Below are 11863 nucleotides of genomic sequence, written 5' to 3' on the forward strand. Positions count from 1 at the left end.
GAAGACCTAATGCAGGTAATAACAATGGACCATGAATTAGTGAAGACCTATTCTGTGTGACCTGTCATTTGGCCCCAGTGATAAGCCTGCTCTAAAAGAAGCTTTTTCAATCCATTCTACTATGTCACTTCACATAACAGATTTCTACTTCACAATGTTTCAGGACATCATTAGATAAAATTTATTACAAGGAGTTTAAAAAGCATGAACTAATACAGCATTAAAAAGCATTTCACAGAACAAAACCAGGGGATTAGAGCTCATCCACCGAGAATCATGATGCCACCTGTCCATGCCCTGGGCACTTCTGGCAGCAAAGACGTGCAGCTGGAGGTACAGACCCCCTCAGCCCCAAAAGGCAGAGATGGCTTTGCTTAGCCAATGCAGAGACCTGCAAGATAGATACACTATGAAGCTTTAAGCGGTTCAGCTGCAATGCCACATTATTACTCTCTTCAGCTACTTGCTGCTGTTGAGTATGTTTTGAGCCAAACCACCCAGGCTTTTAATTTATAAGGATAACTGCTCTCGCAGAGTTGGATGTTCTCCAGTATGCCAGCCAGGGAGCCTTTCCTCCTAAAGGCCTCTGACAGGTACTCAACTACACGATAAATAAGTGGCTAGGACCAGCTCTTCCCCAGGGTAGCCTTGGCTGATAGATCGCTTTGCTTTTTCATTGTACATTGTTGCTCTCTTCAGGATAACTAGCACATGAGCAGCAGGAAACAGACTTAAAGACTAGTATGTCAAAGAAATTCTCTTGCACTGGCTGTCACAAAAAGCCAACGTGGAAACATGGAACATGTGGTTCCCTAGGTAGACATATATTTGCCAATTTGGGATGTTGCTAGTATAGATCACAGAAGTAAAAACCTGTAAGATACTCTCACAAATTAAAAATACATATAAAATGATCACTGCCTATAAAAATTTAAATTGATAGAAAGTCTTCAATAACATGGCAATATAGCAGTTACTTGCGCTCAGATAAATAAGTATTGTAGTGCATAGTAAGAGTGCGTAGAGTGCTAAATACATATTTCATAAGTGGTAGATCATTTGTCCTCTGGATAACCAGATTCTGGGCTCTGGGGTTTTGCCTAGAGGGAAGGGAAAAAGAAAGATGTTTTAAGAGTGCTTGATAAAAACCCCCCTGAAGCAGAAAGGAYTGTAATAGCTCATCATCCCAGCAAAACCAATACAAAAAGGAGAGGCAAGTGTATTGCTCACGTAGGTACCACTTATAGTGACAATGAGGCAGGAAATATCCTTTCTTATTAACCACTCATGCAGGATAAGCTAAGCATGCAGTAAGCAAATCGATAGCACTTTAACACTGTGCACATGACAACGTTTCCGCATTTATTCTAACCTCTGAAGGCGAGAATAGAAACCTGTCTGTTGAAGCACTGAAATGGAGCCATTTAGTCAACATCAGAACACAGAACAAAACACCAATCTCTTGCTTCGCACTGGATGCTTTACCTTTATGTTCCTGTTCCTGAAGCTGACTGGAACATCCGACATCCTTCCTCCATTCCCCATGCTGTAGAAGAACATGGAAGCTTTCAGATCACGTAAACCTCCAGAAACCTAGTGCTTTTACTGCTGAATAACCACAGTCCCTTTAAACCAGGGAGAGTTTGGAAGATCTAGAAGCCCTTCATTCTCCCCCTGGATCCTAACCCAGTTATTTTTGTAGCAGAAGAGCCAGATCCTCTATTCATTTTGCCTTAATGCACTTCAATAATACACATGCACTGCAGAAAAAACAGCTGATTCAGGCTACATGTAATGCAAGCTGGATTAAGCAGCAAAGAAAGTAGGTGTTGAGCCATATGGGTACCACACTAAGATTTTTGGATTTCGTTTTAGGTTTAGGTGTGATTGTTTTTTGAAGGGGTAAAGAGAAAGCTGTTCCAGTCTTACTGAGGTCTCTGAAAAAAATAAGAAGCATGCATTATCCCACGCTTCGTCGCCAAGCGACCTTATTGTCTACTCTATTTTCATAGAAAAAAAACGAACTTTGCTGTTTGAGAGTCAGATAGGTACCAACCAAATTGAGTGAAACTCCACAGGCAAATATCAGCAAAATCTAGATTTGCACTGTAGGGAAATCAGGCAGAGGACTGGAAGGGATTTGTCACTATTTCTGCTGTTGGGTTGTCATTATCCAAAGATCAGAATGCGCCAAGCCTAAGACTGTCCCCCCACTTTCAGCAGAGCAAAGCTTGCTTATACAGTGCCACTACAGCACCTTATCCATTAGGGCAGGCCCAGTGTGGCTGCTTGAAACCAAAGATAGTTTTCAGGACCTCAACATAGACCTTACCTTGGTCGTGTTGGAGAAGTTCTTGAGAAGCTGGATGTGAAAGCTTCTGAATGAAAGTTTTGAGTTGGTCGTGTACGTGGCGTTGTCCCACCTGCAGGTTCAATTGCAGCCCTGTTCTTTGGTCTTCCCTCATTACCAGCCACCTTCCTAGGCTTCCCTCTCAAATTCAGGGCATCACCAGCTCTCGCTGTACCAGAAGAGGTCACTGGTGCATTCCTGGCATTTGCCATATTACTTAGTGGTCTGGTTCCTCGCGCAGGATAGCCAAGCCTCTGCTGCCTGAAGCCTTCTATACACCGAGGAGAAACATCTCCTGAAAGGACAAGAAGAGAGCACATACTGGGAACAGCAAATGCAACATGAGACAGTAGAGACACTTCAGATTATAATAACAAAACTAGAATTTCCATTCCAGCAGCATGAAATTTCATAACCAAGATCTTTAGTACATTGAGTTTCAGTGATTCAATCTTTCTCACATAAAACTAGAACAGTGGTAGACAACTGAAGACATTTACATTTTGGAGACAGAACAGAATAAGAACATCTATTCAGTTTGGAACATGAACAGCAATCCTGCAAAGGTGAGGAAAACAATGTCCTATGTCTGCATTTTGCCCACACCTTGATGCCTGATGCGTCTCCTAGCCAGCTCCGGCGATTCTCTTCTCTCTGTGTTGTCTTGAGAAGACAGTGGATGCTTTGATGGCAAGCTATCCGCTGGGCTGGCTGTGGCTGGGCGCAAATCACATTGGTCCTAAAGCAAAAGATAAATTTGAGCATTTAAGTGACAGCTCATTCAGATTTATTCCTGTGAAAACATTGCAAAGCATCACCTCTCAAAAAGCTTAGTTAGTAGGGATGCATCTGTAGGAAGAGGCAGATATTGGCTTGTTGACAACCACATTTTCTCTTACAGATACAGTTTAGGAATAGCTCCCAGCTATCACAGGACCTATGCAAAAATGGAACCGAGTCTCAGTCTGTCCTCCTGAACAGAACACACTGTATTTGGGGCCTCATTACCAGCGAACCTAAGACCATATTCTGTTATTCAGCATTCTGTCTCTCACTCCTAAAAATGACCCTGCAAAGCCAACCCCAAGCATGTAGCAAGCAGTCTGAAGTGCTGTTAAGTGTAATTCTGATCGAGTTCCAGGTAACAACTCTGTATCAATGCCATTATGAACTGGAATGGAAAAGATTTCCTCACCTTTTTGAGACACCAAGAGCACTACTTGGAACACAAAATATTAAATACACGGTGTCCTTTTGGTGGTTAGCAGACAGACTATGTTGTAGCAACTCAGCTCCAGTCACTAATTCTTAACAAGTCCTGACCATCATACACAAGCTTCACCAAAAATACTAAAAGCTTATGGAAAAAGCAGTCTTTGGAGTCTGCATTTCCAAAAATCATTAGATGGGGGTGGGGGGAGGGGGGGGAAGTCTTCCAATAGCCAACTGTAATAGAAGGTGGATAGAAATTCCTCTTCATTTCAAGCACTATTTAGCAAAGGATAAGGTATGACATTTTATCAGATCTTACTATCACTAGAAGAAAAGGAGAGGAAGGGAAAAAAGAGCACACACACCCCCATCCAAAAAAACAGCTTCATTATTTTATTAGTTAGGACTGCAAGAACCACCATCAACTCCCCAGTTCCTTCAGTTCCGAAACAGAAAATGAGCAAGCTCAGCATTTTCTGCAACTTCTGTGACATTAGCCAATTCTAGAGGACTATTTCTTCTACATGTACGCCACTCCCCAAATCTGCTCCTTAGAGGGTGTACAAAAGTATTAAAGCACCAAGCACTCTAACTGGCATTTGTCCAACATTCTTAAAAAGCAGAAATAACCAATAACAGCTTAAATAGTACCAAGATCTAGTGCTCCTTCCATATTAGAAATCCCAGACAGTGATCTATAGAAGAATCAGAATACTCTAACAACTCTACAGCATGTACATAAACCCAGCATCATTTCATAAACCCACCGCTTCTCTCTTAGGCATAGCTAGACCTAGCTTCAGAGACAGTCAAGCTTTTGCCCTTTTCCTCTCTTTACATCCACCCTTCTACATCAGGAACATTTCTCCATCTCCCAGCTTTGCAGTCTATGTTGTCCTCTTCCCTTCTTGCCTGCTCCGGTTATAGCCTGTACTCCTCTCCCGCCTCAGCTGCAATTCATACCTCCGGGTTCCTATGTTTTCAAAGCAACTTTTATGTACAAGTCAACCATTTATATTGTGCAATTTCAGTGCCCTTTCTTTAGCTTTCATCATAAGAGCTTTCAAAGTAATTGCTCTTTCTTTTTAGTAAGAGCCCCAGCATGCCACAACATTTTAGATGAGACTCAACAGTCTTTGTTCAGGAAGATCCGATGTAGGGGACAATTACATGGATTCCTGGAATGTGCAGCCCCAAAAGGTCACAGGAATTGCTATAGTTAGCCTACTTCTAGAATAACTAGATTAGATACAACAGATCAAGTTTGGTCCCAGGATTGATTCAGTACCTGATGATGAAAGAGTACCTCCTCTTCTAATTGGATGCCACAAAATTCACATGGAATGATAATGTTTCCTTCTGCCTGGACAGCTTGGGGTCGGGATGAATAAAGAAATCTACTGCTTACAGACCCAAAATCATGCAAATCATCATATTTTCGTGGATTTGGAGAACTTCTTTTACTGAACGATGCAAAGGCACTTGCTGGATTGCAGCCTGTCTGTTATGCAAGCAACATGGAAAAATTAGCCATCTTGTTTAGCATAAACGGCCTTTTAAAAATCATGCTATGCAAACAAGAACTTGCGACAGTTCTGACAGTATCACTGAGCAAACACTCTACCCTTTTTAAGTCACAGTAATAGGGGTTTGCAGTACAGACATTTTTCTAAATACAATACAAGAAGTACTAAACCTGATGAAGAATCAGATCTTCAGCAGGGTAGAGCTCCTCACAAAATTCACACGGCAACATGATCTCATTGCCTGCAAGGTAAGTAAAAGGTTACATCCTCTACCATAAAGAGGTCTGCTGCAATCAGATCAACTGATCTTCTAAATTCCTAAGCAACAGACTCCTGCTCTGTGCCACGGGAAGCACTCGAAGCAAGCAGGGAGGAAATGGTTACTCTAGTCCCACTTGGTCAGGTTCATGCATGTAAAATCAGGTCACCCAGAACGAGAACAACCTTTTGGGGTCAAATATGTATTCACTGGTCTGGTGCAAAAGCCTGTCGCCACCACAGATAATCCTTCAGTACCTTCTTCTTTTTAAAATAACCTGGCACTTCAGGTGTCCCCTCAGATCCTCCCTTCCTATCGTGTTTATTCAACAGAAAAAGTTGTCACCTACTCATTTGTTACTAATCTCTCAGCCCTGGCAGGCACAGACTGTTTCATTCTGTTTCTAAAAAAAACACTTCAGAATGACATCAAGTTAGAGAGATTACTGTTTCATGTTGAATGGAAGGCACTTTTGCAACCCTAGGATAATAAGAACATCTTTCACTTTTTCCAAGTGTTTTAAGTTGAAAATAATTTTAAGATATCAAGGTCAGAGTTCACTACAGCTTTTTTTTTTTCCTCCTTCCTTCAAAGAGGTATTATTAATTTAAACACTAGTATTGCTAAATTTTGAGGGACCAGAAGATACAACTTAGAAAAGGAAAGAAAAATTCTAGAATATGCTACTCATGCAGTGTCTAATCTCCTGTGTATTAATTATCTAAAAATGATTTAGAGGGAGTTGCAAAGAGCGCAATTTTGGCATTTTTAAAATGCTAGAAAAATCTTTAACACTCCAATGCCAAAAACGCAGTCTTTCCCTCCCCCTTGCCCCAAATTTTAAAGGGGGGATAAAAAAGTCAGTGTTTATACTTACTTTTTATGTGGTTTGAATTGGTAAAAGACTCTAGAGAGTCGTAAGAGATGTTTGACTTGTCCATTTCATTAACAAAGGCAGATGGCACAGACTCTTTGGTGTAGTAGTTTTTCCAGAAGTCACTGTGAATTTCAGCTGCACTATTATTGTGAGGATTATTCTCATTTTGTAGGCTAAGGGCTAACATGTAGTCTAAACTGGCATTCTGCTCTTCATAAAGTGAAGAATTAGTGTTTTTATTTCTCTCCAGCTGCTCCAGGTCATCCTCTTCAAAAGATAAATATCATAAGTTTTAGAGAACGTTAGCCCTGTAACAAGCAGTTACCTTCTTAAAAACATTAGATTAGTTACACTAAGAGGGTTTCACATGTGCAGATGTGRACACTCATTGAGTTCAGCCTTTCAAAGCCTCAGGACACCCCCTGCATCAAATTTTGGAGGAAGAAGGAAGAATCACCCTATTTTTGTTTGTAACAAAGAAAGGGAACTAGAGAAAAAGAAGAAAGTTGTTTCCCTTATGCCACAAGCTCATGTAAGGCTTGAGCCTGAGAACATTTGAGCATTTTACCAGAAAACACATAAGATTCTCGTAGCTTGACCTTAAGACTGAACAGCTAGTTAAAACAGGCACTGGGAGCTTTATGAAAGTTACATTGAGGAAAGTTCTGTAACCTACATTGTGAACAAGGTCCAAATAAAATATTGTAGTCTAGTCCCTCCTTACGAGGTTAAAACATTTCAAGTCCTGTTTCTTCAATACATCAGCGGGAAAACTAATTCCTTTTAATGATATGATATCTGAGAACAGTGGGAGTGATACATATACAGAACAAAACCCTGAAACACTTTCTGGTAGCAAGGCTGCACTTAAAAAAAGCAGGGTTCCAAGACAGGGCCCAAGCCTGAATTAATGACATCTAAAGAAAGGCTAAGCTTTTCCCCCATGCTGGCATATTTCAAATAGCTGCAGTATTTAATTTGTACTGATTGTATGAGAATTTTAAATAAAGCTTACAACGTGGGTAAAAACCCTACTTGTGAACACTCTTTTGAATTTAGCACAAGTGGCCTACAAGTTATAGTTCTCTAGATTATTTAGCTTTATTAATAAACCCAGAAGTTATTTCTACAAGTGAGGCAGTCCTCTACAATGAAGACTATAATTTAGTATTCTGCAGTGTTAAATCCCCCGAGTGGTCCAAAACAAAGCAGAGCATACACTCAGCAGAGAGCTCATGGAAAGGGTATGTCTTAAAACATGACATGACCCTCTGCATGYTGAGGTAAGAGATTAGAGGCTTAAGTGGAAAGAGCAGAGGCATTTATAATCTCAGCTATGTCCGAACAGGCTTCTATGGCAGAAATGCTCAGCACCACATATGTGAACCCACATACAGATCTTACCTACCCTTTTACTTAACTGAAGCAAAGAAGAGTACAGCCGCTAAATAAAAACGGACAGAATTTGCAGTGAGCAAAGAACTCCAATTTCATTTTTAAACTAGCTACTTGTTCTGATAATAGAACAGGCAAGGTACTAGCCTTTAACACCAGGTATCTCAGCAATTCTCTTTTTGACTGGCTTATATATTTGCAGTTCTATTCAACAGTAGAAAAAAGTCCCACTCACATTGCCTCTGCAGTTTTCATTATTCAGTATTTTCACATAAAGCAGCTACAAAACCTTATACTTGGATCACTGCCAAATGTCAAATTAGAAGCAAATTATTACCCTTATCTACCCCTTACCTTGATTCYGATTTCTTTGTACTGCTGAAACATTTCTTCTACTAATGGCCTTAAGTGTTTTGTCTCCTACACAGCTGCTGTAAAGCTGATTTTCTAGCACCCTGGGCATTCTCCACAAAGGCCCAGCATAGTTATCTGATCTTAGYTGGTTTTTAATGTCTCGAAGGGAACGCAAATCTGCATCCTCATGCTCAAAGCGAGGCACTGTTTTGCTTACTCTTACTTTTTTCACCTCTTTCCCACAGACTCGAGGGTGCTCTTTCAGATCTTTTACCATTACATTAAGACCGCACCCACTGCACGTCTCGGTTCTAGCTCCACAATAACTTTCATGATCATGAAGCTTATTGAATGTAAGCTGTATGTCACAATGTTGACAGACTGCAGGACGCAAAGGGCACGCTGACGCCTTAAAAGAAAAAAAGAAAAAGGGATTATTCTTCACATATTGAAGACTTATGCAAAGGTGAGGGGAGGTTCTCAGTTTGCTCAAGAGTTGAACAGTCTATTGTTTCTCTAGCCAGATACAAAGTTACACCAAAGAATAGTCTGAAATAAGATACTATGCAAGAAATATAAGAACATGTTGTATAACCTGTGTGATCATAAACATGCCTGCTGAGGTAGTCTGACTATTCAGAACATTCTGTGTTGAATTACCATGCCCAGGAGAAACATGATAAAAAATAACATAAAAATAAAACATACAAAAATAATACAGAAGAAAAGAAAAGATTTTCAAAATTTTTTTAAATTTGTAATGCCGGAACAGTAGATTCACATTGAGTTTTTTTAAAGTTAGTTTTTAGATATGGTCTTGAGATCCAATGCTAATTATTATTTCATTGAAAGTAGTACTAAAAAGAAAGAAAGGGAAAAAAAACTTAGTGTGTGCTAAATTAGGGAGCAGATTTACAGTGCATTTACTACTCACCAATAATTGCTTGCATATGTTCTTTACCCTACATTAAATGCCAGATAAGTTACCATTAAAAGGGGTTAACTTTGTAAAACTTTAAGCATATGCTTGCTCAAAGGTATGTGAAATACATGTTAAAATAAAAGATGATGCAGTAAGAGATCATCATTTGCTTTACAAACAAAAGAAAGGCTCCACACACAAACTTGCAGGATAAACCACTTGAGGTGTTTTGCACTGGACATTTTCTCCATGAAAATCACTTTTTCCTCATCAATAAGCAGACTTGCGTGGCAGTTCTTTCAGAGCTACCTTTAAATGAGCCCACTGGAAAACAAAATACTGAAGTTTATAAAAAGGTGACAGCATAGAACTGGATTCAGTAACTCAAAAAAATCCCACCGTGCCCTATCTTAGTTTATTTTAAAAGCCTGTTCAGACATGACAAGCTCTTAAAATTCATATAATGACTGCAGTGAAGACAAAAATGTGTAAAATTAAGGGAATAAAAATCAAGTTAATCATATTCTGAACTTCTGAAGTAGCATATCATTTTCCATCTTAATCACTAATAAGGACAAAACTACCTATCACCACAGATACCCTTTTGATACAGAGGTTTGAGCAGCTTACACCATTTTAAGGCAGTTTCCAAACAGATTTTTTCAGAGCTTAGAAAGCATGGTTAAATACAGCAAAGACATGCATAAATCACAGGCTGGTATCCAGGTCTTGGCTGACAGAAAAGCTCCAGAATGAGTGCTTGAAAATATTGAGTACCTTACAAGGGTCTATAAACACAAAGTCCACCAACCTCATGATCCTCCAAGAGACTTTTTTCTATCTTCATACTACACTTACAGGTAACCTGCAATAAACACATCTCATTAGATTCATTTCCATAAAACCCAGCAATTTTTATAGGCAAAATCTGTTCATTACCTGCACATGTTCAGATTCAATATGGTTTTTCATTTCAGTCTTTGGGATTGATTCATTGCAGTAGCAACATACTCCAATGTTTCTGCTACAGTAGATTTCATGGATGGTGAAATTGGCAACAGGAATATGCTTTTTGCTATGAGAGAGACACAGAGGGTTACTTTTCAGAAAATATGCTGACAACAATTTTGAACAGTTTTTCAAAGAAAATCCTAAGAAAGTTTTCTAAGAATTCATAGTTTAGAGAACTGAGTAACTAAAGAGAAAGGTAAACCCAACCAGGCCTCAATGTTCCATATAGTCAGCATATGAATGTATACAGCATGCAGAGGTCACAATTTTCACACTGCATTAAGATAAAAATCAAGGTGGCTTAATTTCCTTATGTGAAAGAGAAGCTTTGTAGCATATACAAGTTATCAGCAAGTCCAAGTTAATAGATCAGTTGAAAAGATAAAGGTTYCTTCTCAGGAAGAACTTGACTATGAGAGAAGACCCAGTAGTGCTCTGCTTGGGAAAAAAATAAACAGCAGATTCTGTTACTCTAGACCTGCTAACTGAATGATAACAGCAACCATATTACTCTGCAGCCCAAGATCCCTAACTTACTTAATTTCAAAGATACTTATTTTCCTATCTTCAGGAGGATGCAATGCTTACAAACAAACCAAAAAAGGTCCATTTGGAAAAGAACAGGTGGAACTGAAGCACTAGGAGCTTAGCCCTATTTCTATCTCAAGCAGGCAGCATTATTTCTAGATGAAAGTATCAGTTCCCCTTCTCCCCTCCCCCCCCGCCAAGAAATCAGCCTTCAAAACACCAAAATTGACATTATAAGTTATTACTAAGTGCCCTTCCCTGCCACAAAGGAAAACCACTACAGCTCTTCAGTTTTATCCCTTGCCAGGCCCCAACAAGCCAACGGTCTGGCAAAGCAACAAAGTCCAGCAGCACTGTCTAAACAATGCATACTCACTTCTTGCAAACAAACTAGGCTGATGTTGCAAGAAACTATTTAGATTTCAATGTTTCTCTTTGAAAATACATCAACTTCTTCAGTTGCTTGTATCTAAAATAAGACTTCTGAGATTAGATCATTATCAGTAAATGTATTACCAACACTGCAGCTTCCAAGGAAAGATTTTTTTTTTAATCAAAGAGAAACAACTGCCACATCAATATGTACCTACTGACTCTATTTTTACTTCTCTGCTTCTAAGCCCCACATCTGTTAAAGCAAAACTCAGAATCAAGTACTCCATCCACACTTCGTYGAAAAAAAATAATCAATTCTTCATTTTCACTTAACACCTTGATTTCTCTCTAGTCACCTCTAAGTCAGAAACTTGAGTAATTTGTTTGGAAAAGTGGCTTTATAAGATGCTAATACTCGAAAAGGAAAAAACAAAACCCAAAAGTTCCTAAAAAGAAAGTATTCTCACAATTAACTTGCATTTTCTAGTATTTCATAGCATTTGAAGGGAACATACATTGCTTACTCATTTGACCTCTGAGCTTATCTGTCAAAAGCACAGCAAGCAACACGCAGTTTCACTTCTGCCAAGTATTCAGTTTCATTTCTTACCAGTTGCCACACAGCTGGGTTTCCGGCTCTGTAACTGCAGCCATAGCCAATTTTCTGTCGGAGAACTGGAAGAGAGGACAATGAAACATTTACAGTTTCAGCTGTGCTCACAAGATAATCGCAGGACTCTGCTGGCGACCACCGGGTCTTTCGCGGTGACACAGTAACGCCTCCAGTACGCGGCACGCTCCGTTTTCAGCGACGAGCCTGAAAGATTCCCCTGTTACTCAGCGGGTTATTTTAATGCTCGTTTCCTGCGGCGTTGCAGAGCCCCGGGAGTCCCCGCTGGCTGAGCGGCAGCTCCCCTGCAGGGACCGTTCCCCCCCCGGGCTGGGGGCACCGAGGCGCACGCAGGTGACACAAGCTCCCGCCACACCTGCGGCCTTGCCGGCTGCCCCCGCCCGGCCCCGTGAGACCGGGAGGAGACGCGGCCCGAGCCTAATG

At 40.2% G+C, this 11863-nt stretch overlaps 1 protein-coding gene across 1 annotated transcript; it reads right to left on the reverse strand.

Annotated features, from left to right (window-relative positions):
• Nucleotides 1-157: 157 nt before the first annotated feature.
• On the reverse strand, nucleotides 158-11485 carry TRAFD1 (TRAF-type zinc finger domain containing 1). The gene is made up of 11 exons (XM_026060355.1): nucleotides 11420-11485; nucleotides 9835-9970; nucleotides 9707-9760; nucleotides 7974-8382; nucleotides 6225-6491; nucleotides 5259-5329; nucleotides 4851-5063; nucleotides 2957-3089; nucleotides 2333-2645; nucleotides 1486-1546; nucleotides 158-1100 (listed from the first exon to the last, which is right to left on the reverse strand). The coding sequence occupies exons 1-11, from the start codon at nucleotides 11461-11463 to the stop codon at nucleotides 1056-1058; spliced, it is 1746 nt and encodes a 581-aa protein (XP_025916140.1). The 5' UTR covers nucleotides 11464-11485; the 3' UTR covers nucleotides 158-1055.
• Nucleotides 11486-11863: the final 378 nt, after the last annotated feature.

The sequence above is a fragment of the Apteryx rowi genome, unplaced genomic scaffold (assembly GCF_003343035.1).
Source record: "Apteryx rowi isolate R43461 unplaced genomic scaffold, aptRow1 scaffold_168, whole genome shotgun sequence".
Lineage (NCBI taxonomy): Eukaryota > Metazoa > Chordata > Aves > Apterygiformes > Apterygidae > Apteryx > Apteryx rowi.